Genomic DNA, 22,058 nt, shown 5'->3' on the forward strand with positions numbered 1-22,058 from the left:
AAATATATTTCTATATCCCTTATTTAGGTTATAATTAGTTTAGTTTCTATATCTTAATTCGATGATCTATTTTTTTATTTATTGTACCATTCTAAAATCTTTGTATTAACTGCTAAATCCCTTAAAATAGAGATTATAGATATATTCATACATCTAACAAATGTATCTATAGAGTAGCTATTTTGGAATATTTTTTAATGATATATTTGAATTTGTCCAAATGGGTACAAAACAATTGTAACGCATAAGGAAATACACCATATGATGTTCTGATTTTATATTTTGTTGTATTGACTTTTGCAAAAATATTATATGCATGCTTGATTATTAAAACTGACAATTATGAAGCTTAATTAATTGCATCAATTTTGACTTTAATTTTATTGGTATATGAACATAACAGGAATTTTAATAAATTTGGGCTAAAAAGATATTAATAAGGTGTATATATATATATATATATATATATATATATATAGATATATTAGTAGGGAGATCAGACGTTGTCCGACGAGATTGAATGAGGATCAACAAATGTTCCACCCTCCCATACTTTTATTGTCATCGAAATTGGTGAAATCGCCCATACTTATCAGACGCATTTCGATAAAAAAAACCTACATAAGAACACTCCCAGACACATCAAGTACCTTCATATAAAATTTAAAAAATATCTGTCCAGCTATTTTGGAGTCCATAAGGAACGAATTCACACACACTCAAAGTTCCTTTTATATAATAGTAGAGATGAGAGAGAGCGCCGTTAAATAACATGAATCCAACCATATTTTGTAGTTTCCCACATGAAACTGAAAATCTATGAGTTACCATGTTCTGTTCATGTCTGAAAATTTTTATGTGAACTTTAGCACTTATACTGAGCACTCTCCTTGATAAATAAAGCCAATTATAAAAAAAAGCTGCTTTTTTGTATAAAACAGAATTGTAAAAAACATGATTCTTAAGATAGCAATAAAAAACTTTTTAAAAAAATGCATAAAAAAAAAAACAATATGAATTGTCTGTTAATACATCCAATCCTAACTGTTTCGACCCAAAATTTCCTACTAAAATATTCAAACACTTTCACTTGATATCCAACCTTCAATGATAGTTCCAGAGCAAACTCAAAGAACTACAGTCTGCAAACAATATACCAAGTTCATCAGCCAGTTCCATCCTGAAATGCAAACACTCATTAGGCAACTCGAAACGATCAAACAGAAAATATGCAGACATAATGATGCCTATATATATATATATATATATATATATATATATATATATATATATATATATATATATATATATATATATATATGTATATATATTACATTTCTATTTGTTTTTATTTACATGGTGATTGATTAATTGATTATTTGTATTTTTCAAACTCCTGGTCTTATCTTAAGGGTTATTTTCATGTTTCAGTCGATGTAACCTCCAACCTTCTTTAGGTACCTCTGTGGATTAAATAAACGGTTCTGTTCAAAATTCTATGCAGATTCCCGAGTTTGACAAGATATAACCAAAAGAGGTTGGGGGGTTACACTGACTGAAACGTTGCGAAAATAACACTCCAGACAAGAACAGTCATCCAAAGAATCCAAATCATATGGATGGATATATATATATATATTTTTCAATGTTTAAATCATTTTTATTGATATTCATTTTTATTAAGGTTAACAGAATTTCTAAAAGTTTTTTATTTCCAACCAGAAATGTTTTGTATATTTTATTTCAGTATTTGTTTTGTGGTTGTAAAAAGAGAAAGAGCGAAATAGAGGCCGCAGAAAAAAAAATTACCCAAACAAAAAGGGGGGAGGGGGTATAATGAGATTAAATTAAAACGTGTAACAGAGGGAAGGAAAGATCACATTTGCTGAGTCGAATTTCCATTCCAAGTGGATTGATCATCATCATCGTCCTGGTTGTTAGTGAATTTGTGGATGTTTCCCTCTTGACGACTGATTGGGGAACGGCGTTTGTAAGCACTGGAAAAAAAATAATAAAATGAAATAAAATGGAAATACTATCGGATAGTGAAAAACAAAAAAAAAAAAACAATATAAAAAACGATATAAAATAAAATAAAAAAAAGATAAAATGAAAAAATATAAAATAAAAAACGACATAAAATCGAAAAAAAATGAAAAAATGACCAAATAAAAAAAAAACAATAAAATCATGAACATTTCGGCATATTTCTGTAAACATTTCATCGTTGTATTCCCGTTTTCTAGACGATGATAGATGATTTGGCGTCCCCAACAAAAACATCTTCCAACAAATATTTTAACTGAAGAAATTCATGACACTCTTAAACAAATTATTATGCTTATTATTATTATTATTATTAGTAGTAGTAGTAGTAGTAGTAGTAGTGTTTGTATTATTATAATTATAATAGATAGTTTGGCATAAGAATGATAGTTTTCTGTAAAAGAATGTTTGACATAAAAAAAGGTAACAATTACAAGAAATAAATATTCCATATTTTTAAATAAAAATAAGAATTGTTCACATTGTTCCAATTAATTTCATATAAAATGTTAATAATAAATAATAATAAAAAATATTATATATTATAATATGTACACAGGGTGTCCAAAAAGTCACTGAATGGTTTTGAACTTAAATAATTTTAACACAATCTGAATAAGACATTGGGAAATTAAAAAAAAAAAAAATGCAAAATTCAAATAATTTTTTTTTTAATGAAAAATGTCTTTTAAATGTTGCCCATTTTCAGCTTCACATATTTGTGCTCTTTCCAAAACATTATTTATGACAGATTGCAGAATCTTTGGATTGCACTTTAACTCCCTTATTTCGTGCCTGGTGTTTTCCTTCAGTTCTTGCAGGGTTTGGGGTTCGTTAACATAGACTATTTAAGATATTCCCACAAAAAAAAATTGAGGCTAGTCAAGTCTGGAGCACGTGGTGGCCATTTGACATTGCCATAGAGAGAGATAATGTCACCAAATTGACCCCTGATTTTGGTGAAATAATTTTACAACTTGCGTACGTTGTTCAATATTATCTGTAAAATATTTGAAATAGAGAAAAAAATAATCATCGTTAATGATCAAATGACAAGGATTTTCAACCCTTCAGTGAGTTTTTGGACACCCTATATATATATATATATATATATATGAGAGAGAGATACACACACACCATGGTGGGGGAGGGCATAGAATACGCTTAAATATGATATTTGCCTGTCCACCACCCCCCCATTCAACTTGAATCTTATAATACGGATGGCTACAATCGTAAAAATAATTTGTTTTATTTTTCTTTCATTTTGAGCTCCTTTTTTCTCTCGTTTAACTTTTTTTTTCTTATTTTGAGCGGAGAATTTATTTATTTTATTTTCATTTTGAGCTCTTTTTCCGATCCGGCGTTACCTTTTATAGGTACTCCTGCACTTTACGACCCGAGCTATTTTTTAACGCTATTATTTAGAAACCTATTATTCAACATGGGGAAGGGAGGGTGTATTGTAACTATTCTGTACTTTCACCTAACAATTCAATTAAAAAAAAAGAATGAAGAATTACTCCACCCTCGAAAATTCCTTTAAAATTACCACTCTTAAAGGTTTTCGGGGTCGCTGAAAACGAAAATAACGTTTAAAATTACGGCAAACGAGTAGTTTCCAAGATATGAAGAAATGTTAGTTTTAAAAAGTGGGGGATCACTTTTCTATAATGATTTAACGTAAAATGATTACCCACTTTGTGGCCACGATTTGGGGGGGGGGGGGGGGCTTCCTTTCTACCATCGGAAAATTCTTTAAAATTACCTGTTTACATTTTGTGGGAAGCGGTGTAAAATAATAAACAGTTCTTCTGCTTGGTTAATGTTGGTACGTTACTTTTGTTAAAACGGTTAATTAAACTGCATAAGCACCTGTTAAAAAACTATACCAGTAAAACAAATTATTTTTTACTTGTAAAAAACAAAAACAAACGGGATAAAAAAGGAAAGAAAAATAAAACAAATTATTTTTACAATTGTAGCCATCCGTATTATAAGATTTGTGTGACGTCACTTCCAAGGTAAACAAAGAAGTGCGGAGCGTCAGGATAATCGATTTTTATATATTAGATTATATATTATGTATTCATTTGTTGGAAGATGTTTTGTCGGGGACGCCGAATCATCTATTATCGTCTAGAAAACAGGGGAGGCAATGCAATAATGAAATATCTTGAAAAATATGTCGGAATGCCTAAAATAGAAATATAAAATGAAAAAACAATATAAAATAAAAACGATAAGATAAAAAAACAAACAATATAAAATGATAAAAAAGATTTAAAACAACATATGGAGATTAAAAAAACATACAAAAGGGGACAAAAAAAATATAATGACAAAAAAAAAAATGTAACTACACATGGAAGAAATAGGATAGAAAAAAAAAGCCAAGTACTCCCAACGAAGGAGGTAAGGCATGGATGTAAAAAGTGTCTGTTTTTAGTTTCGATTTTACACCTCCTTAGAGGTGTCCAGAAATTGCGGTTGGCACTGGGTGCCATCGCGGGGTATTGGGAATAGTTTTCAACTAGCAATAACAACGCCTCGGATAATCCTCATTGGCTATTGTATCGCCTCTGCGCAAAGCTAACGATTGAGCGTCACCAACCGAAATACATAGCACAGACGCATTACAACCTTAGCGATCCCAAGTTTTTCTTTTCATGTATTAATTAAATCAGCGTATTATACAAAACTATTTTAAGCTAATATTATCAACTAGAAGAGTATCATGTATCATTTAATAAAGATATTTTATTCATTTATGCATGTAAAATAGTTTAAAACAGCTTTTGTTTATAAAAAGTGCACGATTAAATACAGTTGTCTGCCCTTGACGTCCTTCACCTTTAAGAGTTATGAACACGTGAATATACGCGTGGCACATTTACAGTAAGGTGCTTTGTTGTGTGTTTTCACGATACTTTTTCGACATCAGTCTGCGAATACTTTTTGATAATTTTTTCCCCAATAATATACATTTATAAATAAAAAGGGTAATCATGAAGAAAGAGAGAGCCTGTTTCCTCCATTTGCCTATAGGTGGCGTTAATGTCTGTCCACCCAGTTACGGAAGCACAAAATGTATATAATGACACCGTTGAAATAAAAATAAATGTTTTAATTTTAAACATGTTTTTTTTTTGTTTTTTTTTTGAAAACATATTTAAGTTTTATTTTGTTTTGTTTTCGCAAACATATTTAAATTTTATTTTTCCAAACATTTACGTTTTGTTGCTGGTTTATTTTCAAACATTTACGTTATTTTTGTTTTAATTTTAATATTTTTTTTTTTTTTTGCAAGCATAAATTAAATGTTTTTGCTATATTTTTCTTTTAAACATATTTATGGGTACAACCGTTTTTCCGCGAGTATTTTTTACGTTCTTATAATAAAAAAAGTCAACGTTTTTTCTTTTATCCTTTTTGTTATTGACCCCCCCTCTTTTTTCTTAATTTTTCTGGACTTATTTTACTTTTTCCGCGAGTATTTATATATATTGTAAAACCTGAATATTACTTGAAACTACTATAAAAAAAAAAAAAAAAAATAGCGCGGTACAATAAGTGCATAAGCTAACTTTTCTAAAAGAAAAATATTTCAAAAATATTTAGTTTATGCCTGCAAAAAAAACAACAAAAAAAACGTAAAAACAAAAAAAAAAACGTAAATGTTTGAAAATAAACTAGCAACAAAACGTAAATGTTTGGAAAAATAAAACTTAAATATGTTTGCAAAAACAACAACAACAAAAAAACAAACGTAAATATGTTTGAAAAAAACAAAACAAAAACAAACTTAAATATGTTTGCAAAAAACAAACAAACAAAAAAAAATGTTTAAAATTAAACATTTATTTTTATTTCAACGGTGCCATTATATACATTTTGTGCTTCCGTAACTGGGTGGACAGACATTAACGCCACCTATAGTCAAACGGAGGAAACAGGCTCTCTCTTTCTTCACGATTACCATAAAAAGTTACTTACATAAATGTTTTTGGTATTTTTTTTTAGATTAGGTCCACCTCCACAATTTTCTTTTAAATGACGACTTATAAACGTTTTCGACTATTGCTGAATACGGAAATCGCATTGAAATTTTGCAGAAATAATTAGTTATCGAGATATAAAAAGTTGCATTATGCATTGTATTCTTTGGCGGCCATCGTTTTTACGCGCGTCATAAAAAAATCTACGCGCGTAACAAAGATGGCCGCCAAAGAATACAATGCATAATACAACTTTTTATATCTCGATGACTAATTATTTCTGCAAATTTTCAAGGCGATTTTCGTATTCAGCATGGCCGAAAACCTTTAAAAGTTGTCATTTAAAAGAAAATTGTGGAGGTGGATCTAATCTGAAAATTTACCATTTTTTCCCCCATTCATAAAAAGAATTATTTACATAATTTTTTATTTATTCATTTTTTTTTTTTTTTAATTTAAAAAAAAACAAAAAAAAAACGATTGATTCAGGAATCTACAGTAGGACTTCCCACGATGTGTTTGCGCCGGCTAGGGATTTTTATCCTGGGCCCCAAAATCAACAAAGATTAGACCATTCCTGGTCCCTGTTGATTTTGTGGTGGGAGTTTAGTACTGTGCAGTTCTAGGAGGTTCACGATCCCAGGCTTTGCCTTCTCTCTTTGAGAGAGGATTAGCTTATTGCTAATCGCCTGACGCACCCTCACTGGGGAATGCTGACAGGACCCGCTCAAGCACTTTTTGCAGGTCAGAGTGCCCCTCCACTGAGGTGCTGATTTCTCAATCATACTTTCTGACCCCTGTGTCTAAATTCTTGCAGTGGGAGAGAACTAGGCACAGCCAAAACGGAAGGAGGGAGTATTTTATTACGGAGTCTCTCTTTAAAATCTACCAAAAATCACGTAATTATGCAATCAATACGAAAAACAACTGTGCACGTATCCAATTGTAAGGTTGAATATCCGAATTTTGAATTTGTTTAATTTTTCATCTTTTGTGTTTTGAAGTGTGAAATTCGTTGAATATGTCAATAATAATTATTTTTCAGATTAGCAAAAAAACAAAACAAAACATATTTTCATTATTTTTACAAAAAAACACTACTTTTAAATCTTTGAAAAATAAATTAATAATTTTCTTCTGTGAGCCAATATTGCTAATATACTATTATATAAGAAATGCTCGGAAGAATCAATACCAAAAAAGAAAAAAAATCGATAAATAACTGCACATTTTGCTAAAAATACAAAAAAAAAAACAGTTTTATATGGTTTATGAAAAAAAAGTTTTATATTGTATGGAAAAAAAAAGGTTTATATAGTTTATGAAAAAAAAAAAAAGTTTTATATGGTTTATGGAACAAGTATATGGTTCACAGATTACAAATGGGAAAATCATGAAATTAAAAAAAAAAAAAATTAATTTTTGGAAAGAAAAAATTTATGGTTGATGTAAAACAAAAATATCAGAAAAGAAAACAATTTTAATTTATTTACATCTACATTTTTATTTACTAGGAAAAAAAATAAAGTTTGATGGAAATTAGTGTGAAAGAAAAATAATATAAAGCGAAAATAACATTTTCTCCATAAATGGCGTTTGGAATTATCATTTAATTCAATTATCAAAAAAAAAAAATTTACCTGTTTGGTTAGATTAAAAAAATATTTTAAGGGTAGGAGGGACCACAAATGAAGAAGGAGGGGGGTATGTCATCCACCGTTATCAATGAAGACCACAAACATCACTGGTTTGGGGGCTAAGATCAGAGTGTAGTATCAGTTCTGATGCTACACTTAACCTATCCTTTCCTCGTTTAATGACAGGAAATCTTTCAAGGCTGTATAGTGACACGCCAGAAACATTAAAGTGGCTGGAGAAAACGTTTCAGCTACGCAGACATCTGTTATATACACCCACGCAAATTCTGAGGGCATAAAAACTAAAAACTTGCCTTTTCGCACGGACGTAGTACATGGCTGTACCATGTGACAGGGTGCTTATTTATTATCCAATCAGCACTCATTTCTTTCAGCAATTTGCTGTTACGTGATATTATTTCACATACGGCCTAAAAACAGTTGTTCTGAATTTACAAAGAGTTGTTACCTCCCCCTTTTCCAAAATTACATCCAAGTCTGCCACACTTTTAAGGAACAACAAATTCTAATGAAAGTCTTTTTCACAAATTATGCGAAAAAAGAAGAAAACAACTTTTATAAAATCTTTTCCTGACAGCTTTCGCTGGAGCCGGCTTGGATTTGGCACATATTGTGCGCCAAATCCAAGTCAGTTCAGGATGCAGTAAGAAACTCGTCGGCTGACTCCGCCAAGGTCAGACATAAAACCATCAACATAACTTCGCGTGCATCATACATCTAAATTCTCCACATGGAAGACCAATTAATCTTTTTCTTTTGGGTTAAAAAAGAAAAACATTTTTCTAAAAAAAATGGCATTCTGGCTCAGTCAGAGATTTCTCTCTCCTGCTTTTCATTACATGTTTTAATTCAAATCCTATCAGACTCTCTTTAAAAACATATATATATAAAGTCCTATCGACTATACAACAAGTTAAAAACATAGCATTTATGCCAGAACACTCCTTTCAAGAACATTTTCACAAACATCAGACGATTTATTCATTTATTATTTTTTTGCTTGTGTGTTGAATCGGCACACACATAAAAAAAAGTATGTCAACAATAAAAATAAGATTCATTATTTCTTGCTATGCTAAATAAAACAATATTATCAATTTTTTTAATTCGTCTTCACCTTGCTGCCGATTCTGACACGTTTTAATGTTTTTGTTTATGTCAAGGAACTAGAAAAAACGTTATTACATTCAACCTCGTAACACTGATGACACTCTCCGTTAATCTGGTCCCTTGACATAACAACCGGGGGAATTTGCCTCTTATCCAGAGTGCCTCATTTTGGGGAGCCTGATTTTCCCCATATTAAAAAACCAATCTTGTGTCCTGGGGAGGCAAGTAAATGGGAACCTCACTGGTTTGTCGATTATCTGATGATGCTGTGACTTGCGCTTATTAAGTTAGTTAAAAGTGTGGAGACTTGTATCTACCACATTCTCTCGTTCAGAAACACTTGGTCCTGAGAACAAGACAGGGTCAGGACGACTAAGCATGATACTAGATGCAAGAGGTCTCCAACACATACGACTCCTAGCATTCCCAAAATGGTCACTCATCTGGTACTGGCCAGCCTCATCATTGCTTAACTTCGGGGTTATGTAGGCAAAATAAAAAATATCTAATTATGTTTATCCATCAATAGAAAAATGAAGGTGAATGGTGTGTTTTTGGAAAATTTAAATCTAAAATTCTATTAAAAATAGAAGAAAATGTTTTATATTATTCTGCTTTTTATATGATAAAATTCAGGCTTCTATCTTTCTGGAAAAAAAAGTTGCTCGAGAATAATTGATTTTAATATTTTTTAATTTGTTTTAAAAAAAACAAAAAAAAAAACTTTGTTTTTCTTTCATTTTTTGGTCGTGCCTAGAGAGAATTAAATTTTTATTTTTTATTACTATCGAGCCATTACTGCAATGTATCTTAAGTTGATGCATAATAAACTAAATACATAGGATTGTCGCGGCTAGGCCGCTAACAACAACAACAACAACAACGACAGCACAACAAACGACCAGCCTTTAACAGCCTCCGCCGAAATCAGCAGTAGCAGTAATGTCGGCGGCCGTCACGTGACTCCAGCGCCCCGTTGTAGGAAAGAAATTTAAAAAAGACATCTTTTCTACAACATAACAAAAACAACTAACTTTAATTTCCTGGAGAAACTTCGTGAAATACACACAACGAACTCCTCCAGCATCGACTGTTTGTTAAGAACATATCCGAGAATTAATATTAACTGTTGTTTAGAAATAGAAACAGCTGCCTGCCCGTCCCCGGTGACTGGCAGCCTCCTGAACATTTTGGCGATATTTCCACCGTTCGCCAGCTTGGTTCCCATGCAAAGCTCCGCACTTGCTCACGGTTCCCCTACCGTTCGACGCTCGCGCAACTACTGTGACTCCAGTCCTTACACTGTAGCAGTCCAGTCCACCACCACTACCGTGGCTCCGGTCTCCACACCGTAGAAGTCCACCACCACTACCGTGGCTCCGGTCTCCACACCGTAGAAGTCCACCACCACTACCGTGGCTCCGGTCTCCACACCGTAGAAGTCCACCACCACTACCGTGGCTCCGGTCTCCACACCGTAGAAGTCCACCACCACTACCGTGGCTCCGGTCTCCACACCGTAGAAGTCCACCACCACTACCGTGGCTCCGGTCTCCACACCGTAGAAGTCCACCACCACTACCGTGGCTCCGGTCTCCACACCGTAGAAGTCCACCTCATCACCACGACTCTGTCCGTACCTGATGAACACTGAACCCTCAGTGTTGCCAATTCGCCGTCCGTACCTCTCATACACTGACACCTTACTCAGTGACCGTCCGATCTGAGCGCCTGTCCGTACCGGATGAACACTGAACCCTCAGTGTTGCCAATTCGCCGTCCGTACCTCTCATACACTGACACCTTACTCAGTGACCGTCCGATCTGAGCGCCTGTCCGTACCTGATGAACACTGAACCCTCAGTGTTGCCAATTCGCCGTCCGTACCTCTCATACACTGACACCTTACTCAGTGACCGTCCGATCTGAGCGCCTGTCCGTACCTGATGAACACTGAACCCTCAGTGTTGCCAATTCGCCGTCCATTCCTCTCTTAAACCCGAGGCTAACGCACCAGTACTATCCCAGTCGGACCCAGGTCGACCAATCACCCGCACCAGTTATCACGCCGACTTCTCCGACGTCATCTCAGCGTTCCAGCCTACGGCGAACCAACAAGCATCCCCCTGTCAGAGTACACCAGCAACGGATCCCGGACCAACGTCGCCCAGTGAGAAAATTCGCATTTTTGCCACCCTTTCGTTTGCTTAAATAAAAGGCAAATCGTCGTTTTTAACTAAACCTCCCGAGTTTTGTCATTCTTCTTTGCCTAGCATGCTGTTCACCTTTTGCCTGTGTTTATTTTGTTAGTTGTTGGGTCGATTGTCTCCGGACGGCCGGCCCCCGCAACAAGTGGTGACCCCGACGTGATACTTAACATAGGCAAAAACAGCTGGCAGAGAAGAGGGCTAAAAATACAGACGGACCCGACGCGACTTTCGATACGGGCAAACAACTGACACAGAAGATGGCGGAAGGCACCGAAGAACACGAAATTAACGCATCAACTCCCTTCATTCAACTACCGCCATATAACCCCGTGAACACCAGGAGTTGGTTTATTCAACTGGAGGCGATTTTTGCATCCAGGAGAGTCACACGCCAGGACACCAGATATGCCGCAGTGGTACAGGCCCTACCTGCAGCCGTTGTGGAAGAAGTGGAGGACATCCTGATGAATACACCCGAACACCTTCCGTACACCCACCTCAAAGACGCCATCCTTAAGCGCACAGGCCACTCGGACGAAGATCTTATCAGAGACCTGTTCTCTCACGTGTCTCTCGGCGACAGAACCCCATCCCAGCTCTTGCGCCTTATGAAGAGTCGCCTCGGAAACAACACCATGGCCGAGCCTATTCTCCGAGGCCTATGGATGGATCGGTTGCCCTCGAACATCACTCAGGTGTTGGCCCTGGTTCCTATAGAAACTCCCCTGGAAGTGTTGGCCGATTCAGCAGACAAGGTCTATTCCCGGGGCCATGAAAGAGTCCACCAAGTGGACGACACCCACGAAAGAGTCCACCAAGTGGAAAGGACTCACCAAAGAAACCACCAAGGCGATAACAGCCCTCAAAGCCTTGCACGACGCTTCGAAGAGGAGATGGCCCAGATGAGAGCCGAACTCCAAGAGCTGAAACTCACCTTACTCCAGAGGCAACGAAACCCAGACACCCACACTCGCGGTCGAAGCCCAGCCCCACGCACGCATTATAGAAGCCGTACCCGCAGTTCGAGCCAGAGACGGAGCTATAACCCCAACGAATGCTGGTACCATCAACATTTCGGTGACCAAGCTCGCAAGTGTCAACCTCCCTGTACACGCCAAAGGACACAGGGAAACGAATAAACCAGCAGGCAGTGGCGGCAACCCCTGCTGGTACACACATGCATAGTCGTCTTTTTTATGTGTGGGACCAGAACAATGGCCTAAGATTTTTAGTCGACACCGGTGCAGCCATCAGCGTCATACCACCCACCAACAAGTCAAACCTAAGACCCGCCCCATTTCAACTTCGGGCAGCAAACGGTTCCATTATAGAAACCTACGGGAACCGAGAACTAACTCTGAATATTAAGCTTAGGCGTGACTTCAAGTGGTCATTCACGGTGGCAAATGTCAAAACCCCCTTGCTCGGTGCTGATTTCCTGGCACACTACAACTTGACCGTCCACATGAAGACAAGGACCCTATCCGACAACACCACATCGCTCAAGGTTATAGGGACCCCATCAAGTTGCAACACAACCGGGATTAGCGTAACAACTCAACACGACCCACGCTACGCGGAAATCCTGCGCCGGTACCAGGACATCACTCAACCTATCAAGCCTACCGACACAGGAGAACATCAAACCCAGCACCACATAAAGACCACTGGACAACCCGCATTCGCACGGCCACGACGACTCCCCCCACACAAGCTGGCATATGCCAAAAAGGTTTTTGAAGAGATGTTGGCGGACAACACCATCCGTCCCTCAGACAGTCCATACGCATCGCCACTACATTTGGTACCCAAGCCTGATGGGGAGTTCAGAGTCTGCGTGGACTACCGAAAACTAAACGCATCCACAGTGCCCGACCGGTATCCAGTTCCACACATCCACGATTTCGCATCAGGCCTACAGGGGGCTCGTATCTTTTCGAAGATCGACCTGACCAAGGCATACTACCAGGTACCAGTTGCTCCAGAAGACATACAGAAGACAGCCGTTACAACCCCTTTCGGGCTGTTTGAATTCTTAAAAATGCCCTTTGGACTACGTAATGCAGCCCAGACTTTTCAAAGACTCATGGACGAGGTTCTGCGTGGCCTGCCATACGTCTACGCCTACATAGACGACATCTTGGTGGCCAGCAGAGATGTGGAGACCCATGCAAAACACCTGGAAGAAGTGTTTCGCCGTCTGAAACACTATGGACTCCGAATCAACTCAGACAAGTGCGAATTCGGAGCACAGCATATAAACTTCCTAGGACACCACACCGATGCTCATGGGATCACTCCACTTCCGGCGAAAATAGAAGCGATACGGGATTTTCCCATGCCAACATCCATAAAACAATTACGACGTTTCTTGGGCATGGTAAACTTTTACCGACGTTTCATCCCCAAATGCTCAGATCTCCTCACACCCCTGACAAACGTCCTCCAGAGAAAAAACAAATCCATCACTCTGGAAGGGGAACAAGTAAAAGCCTTTCACGCAGCAAAAGCCGCTTTAGCAAACTTCACAAAGTTGGCACACCTGAACGAGGACACCCGGACGCACATCTATCTCACTACAGACGCCTCAGATACTGGAGTAGGAGCTGTCGTGGAACAGGAGAGTGAAGACCAACGCAAACCTATAGCCTTCTTCTCCGCTAAACTTTCACCAGCTCAGTCGAGATATAGCACTTTCTCCAAAGAGCTGCTAGCAATCTACCTCGCTATCAAGCACTTTCGCCACCTACTCGAGGGCCGCAGTTTTACTGTTTTAACAGACCATAAACCTCTGACAACCTCTCTGTCCAACAACTCGGACAAATATTCTGCCCGTGAGATCAGGCACCTGGACTACATCTCCCAGTTTACCTCCGACATTCAATATGTCAAAGGCGAAAACAACACTGTTGCTGATGCCTTGTCCAGGTCCAACATCAACGCCTTGGAAGACAGCCCGCTCAGCCAGGACCGGACAGCAGAGGCACAGGACTCCGATACAACCCTCCCAGATGTGTTGGCAAACACATCCCTGCAGTTAAAGGAATTCCCGGCTCCCTTCAGTAGCAGAACCATTTACTGTGACACCAAACTGAGCCATCCCAGACCTTACATACCTCCAGCACTCCGAAGGCAGATCTTCAGCCATCTCCACGGGATGTCACACCCCAGCAAACGGGCCACAGGAAAACTTATCACCGACCGTTTTGTTTGGCCAAATATGAACTCGGACATCCGGAACTGGGTGTCAACGTGTCTTGAGTGCCAAAAATGCAAGGTACACAGACACACAAGATCCCCACCAGGCACATTCAGCAATCCCGATGCTCGTTTCAGTCACATTCATATCGACATAGTCGGGCCCCTTCCAATGTGCCAGAATTACCAGCACCTCCTCACTGTTGTGGACCGTTTCTCCAGGTGGCCAGTGGCAGTTCCCATCAGAGACACCTCGGCTAACACGGTAGCAAAGGCCGTCCTGCAGGAGTGGATTGCAGTATTTGATGTGCCCGGCATCATCACCACAGACCGCGGTGCACAGTTTCAGTCCCTACTCTTCCAGGAGTTTACCCAACTACTTGGCGTCAAGCACATCAAGACCACAGCCTATCACCCTTGCGCCAACGGCCTCGTGGAAAGATTTCATCGGACCCTGAAAGCTTCTATGACCACAAGACACCCCACCAACAACTGGGTGGACGAGCTACCTCTTATCCTCTTGTCAATTCGAAACTCACTGAAAGAGGACCTAGGTAGTTCCCCAGCAGAAGTAGTCTTCGGCACGACACTCTCTCTACCTGGCCAATACTTCGAGGATACCACGCCCAAACCTACTTCGGCAAGTCCCTTCACTCAAGAGCTACGCCATAAAATGTCCCAACTCCAGTACTCACCACCCAGGCAACCATCATCACCAACCGTCCACATCCCTCACCAGCTGCAGGATTGCGAATATGTCTTCGTACGAAACGACGCAGTAAAGAGACCACTAATACCAACGTACCAAGGTCCATTTAAAGTCCTGCAGCGTACTGAAAAACATTTGACCATCAACCGAGGAAATCGGAACGACACCATTTCGATCGACAGAGTTAAACCAGCTTTCCTGGAAAAGACATCGCAAGGGGCAGAACCTGTCTTAACTCACCCAGACGCCGAATCAGCCCCAACAACAACACAATCACAGCCAGCTCGCCAAGAGACAGACCAAACGCCAGAAGCGTCCAGCCCTCCCACCAAACACACTAGGCGTGGAAGAAAGGTTACCTTTCCAAGTAGATATAAGACGTACATCTACCATTAGCGGATTATACCCAAGTATCCAGAGAGAGGGCATGACCATCAAAAAAAAAAAAAAATAAAAAAACATCATATTTGTAATTGAGTATGATCAATTATCCAGGGAGAGGGCCTTGTCGCGGCTAGGCCGCTAACAACAACAACAACAACAACGACAGCACAACAAACGACCAGCCTTTAAAAGCCTCCGCCGAAATCAGCAGTAGCAGTAATGTCGGCGGCCGTCACGTGACTCCAGCGCCCCGTTGTAGGAAAGAAATTTAAAAAAGACATCTTTTCTACAACATAACAAAAACAACTAACTTTAATTTCCTGGAGAAACTTCGTGAAATACACACAACGAACTCCTCCAGCATCGACTGTTTGTTAAGAACATATCCGAGAATTAATATTAACTGTTGTTTAGAAATAGAAACAGCTGCCTGCCCGTCCCCGGTGACTGGCAGCCTCCTGAACATTTCGGCGATATTTCCACCATTCGCCAGCTTGGTTCCCATGCAAAGCTCCGCACTTGCTCACGGTTCCCCTACCGTTCGACGCTCGCGCAACTACTGTGACTCCAGTCCTTACACTGTAGCAGTCCAGTCCACCACCACTACCGTGGCTCCGGTCTCCACACCGTAGAAGTCCACCACCACTACCGTGGCTCCGGTCTCCACACCGTAGAAGTCCACCACCACTACCGTGGCTCCGGTCTCCACACCGTAGAAGTCCACCACCACTACCGTGGCTCCGGTCTCCACACCGTAGAAGTCCACCACCACTACCGTGGCTCCGGTCTCCACACCGTAGAAGTCCACCATCACTACCGTGGCTCCGGTCTCCACACATAACAAAAACAACTAACTTTAATTTCCTGGAGAAACTTCGTGAAATACACACAACGAACTCCTCCAGCATCGACTGTTTGTTAAGAACATATCCGAGAATTAATATTAACTGTTGTTTAGAAATAGAAACAGCTGCCTGCCCGTCCCCGGTGACTGGCAGCCTCCTGAACATTTCGGCGATATTTCCACCATTCGCCAGCTTGGTTCCCATGCAAAGCTCCGCACTTGCTCACGGTTCCCCTACCGTTCGACGCTCGCGCAACTACTGTGACTCCAGTCCTTACACTGTAGCAGTCCAGTCCACCACCACTACCGTGGCTCCGGTCTCCACACCGTAGAAGTCCACCACCACTACCGTGGCTCCGGTCTCCACACCGTAGAAGTCCACCACCACTACCGTGGCTCCGGTCTCCACACCGTAGAAGTCCACCACCACTACCGTGGCTCCGGTCTCCACACCGTAGAAGTCCACCATCACTACCGTGGCTCCGGTCTCCACACCGTAGAAGTCCACCACCACTACCGTGGCTCCGGTCTCCACACCGTAGAAGTCCACCACCACTACCGTGGCTACGGTCTCCACGCCGTAGAAGTCCACCTCATCACCACGACTCTGTCCGTACCTGATGAACACTGAACCCTCAGTGTTGCCAATTCGCCGTCCGTACCTCTCATACACTGACACCTTACTCAGTGACCGTCCGATCTGAGCGCCTGTCCGTACCGGATGAACACTGAACCCTCAGTGTTGCCAATTCGCCGTCCGTACCTCTCATACACTGACACCTTACTCAGTGACCGTCCGATCTGAGCGCCTGTCCGTACCTGATGAACACTGAACCCTCAGTGTTGCCAATTCGCCGTCCGTACCTCTCATACACTGACACCTTACTCAGTGACCGTCCGATCTGAGCGCCTGTCCGTACCTGATGAACACTGAACCCTCAGTGTTGCCAATTCGCCGTCCATTCCTCTCTTAAACCCGAGGCTAACGCACCAGTACTATCCCAGTCGGACCCAGGTCGACCAATCACCCGCACCAGTTATCACGCCGACTTCTCCGACGTCATCTCAGCGTTCCAGCCTACGGCGAACCAACAAGCATCCCCCTGTCAGAGTACACCAGCAACGGATCCCGGACCAACGTCGCCCAGTGAGAAAATTCGCATTTTTGCCACCCTTTCGTTTGCTTAAATAAAAGGCGAATCGCCGTTTTTAACTAAACCTCCCGAGTTTTGTCATTCTTCTTTGCCTAGCATGCTGTTCACCTTTTGCCTGTGTTTATTTTGTTAGTTGTTGGGTCGATTGTCTCCGGACGGACGGCCCCTGCAACAGGATTAACATAAACCAACAAAAAGTGACGAGGATGACTGCAGACCCCTACCCATTCCCAATTTTTGAGTGGCCTTGTGCCTTATTTTTTATTTTTTGTTTTAATTTTTTTTTAATTTCCACAGAATAAAAAATATATACCTCAGTCCAGTTAGGCTGAAGTACAATCCAGTTCGGTCACAGGAGGTACACTCTCCCAGGCTTTACCTTCTATTTAAGAAGGGTTAGTTTATTGCTAATTGTCTGAGGCACCCATACTGGGAAATTGCTAATCGCCTGAAGTGTCTCTACTTGACAACGCAATTCCGTCTTTTAAAAAAACGGGGTGCACGTTATTAGACTAGAGGGAGGAGAACAATTGCTACTTTAATTATAGTTGAGTTTTAAATGCAGGTTCATGCCTTTGAAACTCAGCTGATTCCATCAGCTGCAACACACTCAAGTAAGTAAATTATAGCTATTTATTTAGAATTAAACCCGTTTTGCAAAACAGAAATACAAAAAAAAACTTTTAAAAATTTGGTACTTCTTCCTTATAATAGCGAAATCCAACCGTAAAACAAAATGAGTTTTCATTAAAAAAAATAATAAAATTAAACAAGGATAACTACTTATTTTTTATGTCAATTTCAACTAAAAATTTCAACATCTTGGTACATGTGAGCGTGCACTCTTGCATGTAAACGCAACCCTGAGAAACGACGCATTGATGTAGGTGTAACTAACCAAAAGAATACACGTGTTGTGCTTCTTGAACAGTGTTGGAACAATGGCTCCTTCCGGCCAAGGGGAATAACCTATGGCACTTTATTACTGTTAGGAGTCTTTGGAACAAATAATGCTAGGGGAACAAGGGTAGTTTAAAACTATAACAGGTTTGTTTTACAATTCATAGAGGTATGACAAATTGGTAAAAAAAATTTTTTAAATATAACAAATAAATGTTATCAAAGGTAAGATAAGTTACTCTTCTACCTATATGGAAAAGTTTTTAGTGATTTTATTCACTTTAAAAGGTTTATTTAGTTTGAAAGCATGTAGTGTCGAGCGTTAGATGAGAACAAGAAATTGACGCTTAAATATTTAAAGTTTTGATGATGACTTAAAAATAAAAAATTATACAAAATACTGTTAGAAACTCACCTAAGATATGTTACAGTGACAAATAAAATAAATAATGGGTTTGCATGCATAATTTTTTTTTGTGTTTTTGATTTAAACTTTTCTGCTTTATAAAATGTTGTGATTTTTATCAACCTAAATTTATTTTGTTTAGTTTATGTAACATGAAATATAGGGGGTGGAACACCCAAAAAAAATCCTCTTGTATATTTAACGAAGAATGCTTTTAAAACATAAATTAATTTAAAAATAAGTATTGAAAATTTCATGAAAATCTGACCATTGGTTGAATTTGTTAGAGTTAATAAATACATGTGTATTTACAATTTCAAAATGATCACTAGATAGAAACGTTATTTTAAGGCGTCAATAATGAAAACAATTTAAATCACATATTTTCATTATTTTCGTACAGTGAAAAAAATTATTTTAAATATCAGTTTCTTTGAAGCTTCTTCTGTTAAATAGTACAGAAGGTATGATGCTAATATTAAATTAGATCACAGTTACATCGTGTCATATATAGGGAATGGGAGGGGTAAATCTGTGGAGCGTGTTGGCAGTCCCTACCATACATTCTACCGTTTTTATATTTTTTAAAGCGTGTACCCCCAGCTAACCCCCCCCTCCTCAATATAGGATTCTTTTTATTTTTTAGGCGATTATATATTGGAGAAAAAAAAAGCAATTATTTCAGTGTATGGGATTAGCTTTTTTATATAAAACCAAATTTTAAAAAGGCTAAATACAATTTTTCAAGGCCAAACTGAAGACCAATCTGGAAACTGACATAACTGATCATTTGGAAATCTATTTTCATTAATAATTAATTTTCTTTCTTATCGGTCTCCATAATTTTTAGATATTTTATGAATTTCAACATTACAATTAAGTAGATACCATTGGTTTTAAATGTAATTTAATATTTCGATTTTTAGATTTCGTTATTATAACAAAGAAGCAACAAAAACTTTATGATGTACCTACCCATCAGGGAACGAAAATGTCATATTCTAAAAATCGTGTAAATTGATCAAGTAGTTTTATTTTTAACTAAGAAAATCAAATTTTATGACAAAGCGAAAGGTTATGATTTGAACTGATATGTTTTATAAGTAAGGGAGAGACAGATTAATTCGAACTATTGAGATCAAAATCAGCCTTGTAATGGATACAATTTCCTATTAAAATAAAAAAATAAAAATTTTTCTATATACAAAAACTACTTGATCAATTTACATAATTTTTGGAATATGACATCTTCATTCCGTGATCGGTACATCCATCATAAAAAATTTTCTTCAATTTAGTTTTGTTTTTTTTAAATAGGTTTAATTCTAAATAAATACTAAATTATGCATCAAACTACATCTGCTGGTTAGACATGTTATGTTGTCAGTCTGCCGGAAAACACTGGAAAATATTAAGATGGTCGATTATTATGATTGGTAAAAGTATAAATGTTAGATAGAAAAATGTTATCGGTGTGAAAATTTATATTAAGTTGAAATATTTACATTTAACTAACAGAACCAATGGAAATTCCACAGTAGTGAAAAATTTTTAAACACATAAATACGATTAATAAAAAATAAAATAACGACAAATTTAAACCAATTTTTTTAACAGATTCTTTTGTAACCTTTTAAAGCTAAAAAGAATTGATTTAAAAAATTTGGATTTTTTTTCAATGAAAATTCAACACACAACACATTGTTTTTTTTTTGTTTTTTTTTCTGAATAACTTTTTATATCAATTTTAAAGAAACAGATGTTCATTCACTTACACATTTTCTCTTAATTTTAAAAAGAAACTATAATAAAAAAAAAATTAGTCTCATCTCAATATGACTTTTTTTTGTTAATTATAAAATAAAATAGCCAATTTAAAACTGCAAATAGACACCCATTTTTTTTTTTTTTTTTGTAAGTTTTGGAAAGGAAATGGTTTTAATGATTTTTAACTGATGAAAAGCGATTATAAAGGGCGGTAATTCATTTCTCATCAATTAATGTTTGCGATGATAATGGGTTTTTTTGTGACACCAGATGTCATACAACTAAATTAATATTTAGATAGGTCTCAGGAAAGTTAAGTTGAATTTGATAGATGGAATTTAAGCTAACCATAACAAAGATATGTGACAAAAACCCAGCAAGGATCTTCAGGCTACGTGTAGTGATGACATAATGAAAAAGATAGATTTTGAGATGTACAGTCTTAGTTATGAGGGAGAACAGTTCGATACACAACGTGTTAGCGGACGAACAAGGTTTTTGGACAGGACGTTCGTGAAAGTCAGAAAGGGGGCAACTTAGCAAAATATAGTCTTATACAAAGCGTGTCAACTCTGAAAAGGAATCCAGCAAAGAATAAATGATTTATATCAAATTAATTCATGTCTGAGCATTTTCATTTTTGAAGAAGAGCCTCTTTAATTTCAGGATGCATGGAGAGAAGATTGGAGGTACATATTTTTGCTGGTGTTCCAACTGACAATGATGTCCGTTTCCTGCTTACACCCTCGCTATAAACTGTTAATAATATATATATACACACACATCAACACACAATAGAGAATACACTAGACGAACCACTTATCAGAATGTTAACACTCATAAGTTAAAAGACACTTATTAGACAACACACATATATATATGTATATATATATATATATATATATATATATATATATATATATATATATATATTAGTGTTAGGATGATTAATTAGAATTAACAATCAGAAAAATTTGTACCTATTTTCCGATACCAAAAACGATTCCTGTATCTTTTTTTTTTTTTTTCATTTCATTTTGTTTAAAACAAAATCTTTTACTGCTAGTATTAATAATAAAAATGTGTTTCTATGTTTGAGAAAATATATGCACATTTTTTTAGGTAATCAGTAAAAATAACAATGTTATATTTAAATATTTAGAGATTTATAAAGAATCAGAATCAGTAAAAATATTGGAATTGTCCCATCACTAATAAATATATATATATACAGATATAGATATACAAGACACACATACACTTGTTATACACTAGCAGTATCAGAATTTTGGGGGAATTTTCAGCCGAGTCGCCATTTTGAATAGACACCTATCTGTCTATCAGATTATAACAATATGAAAACGTAATTTAAACCCGTAAATTTTATTTCAATAAAACGAGCAAAGACCAAATTTTAATATCATAAAAGCTTTAATAGAGAAATAAACAATTTTATTTATTTTTCCTTCGATTTCTTCACTTAACATTACACGGAATGTCGAACAATAACATTACTTGAATCTTACGATAAATATTTAACAGCAAAATATATAACTTACCTGGTTAATGAGTAAGATATGCTTTCTTTTAATCTTCCTGTATGAGAATTTATTCATATTTATGTATTATAATCCATGTATTTTTTAAATGGAAGGATTTTTCCAACACAATATC

At 37.6% G+C, this 22,058-nt stretch overlaps 1 protein-coding gene and 1 non-coding gene across 2 annotated transcripts in view; both read right to left on the minus strand.

Moving 5' to 3' along the window:
- Positions 1-1,638: 1,638 nt before the first annotated feature.
- LOC145246579 (UBX domain-containing protein 4-like) overlaps positions 1,639-22,058 on the minus strand; it is a 107,010-nt gene continuing 86,590 nt past the window's right edge. The window contains exon 12 of the mRNA XM_080108190.1: positions 1,639-1,997. Within this exon, the coding sequence (XP_079964316.1) occupies positions 1,877-1,997 (121 nt within the window). The 3' untranslated portion in view covers positions 1,639-1,876. The remainder of the gene's footprint in view (positions 1,998-22,058) is intronic.
- LOC145247050 (U4 spliceosomal RNA) lies at positions 4,509-4,640 on the minus strand. Its single transcript, XR_013863209.1, has one exon. It is a non-coding gene; the product is annotated as a U4 spliceosomal RNA (small nuclear RNA).

The sequence above is a fragment of the Euprymna scolopes genome, chromosome 24 (genome assembly GCF_053919585.1).
Source record: "Euprymna scolopes isolate OS-2025 chromosome 24, ASM5391958v1, whole genome shotgun sequence".
Taxonomy (NCBI): domain Eukaryota; kingdom Metazoa; phylum Mollusca; class Cephalopoda; order Sepiida; family Sepiolidae; genus Euprymna; species Euprymna scolopes.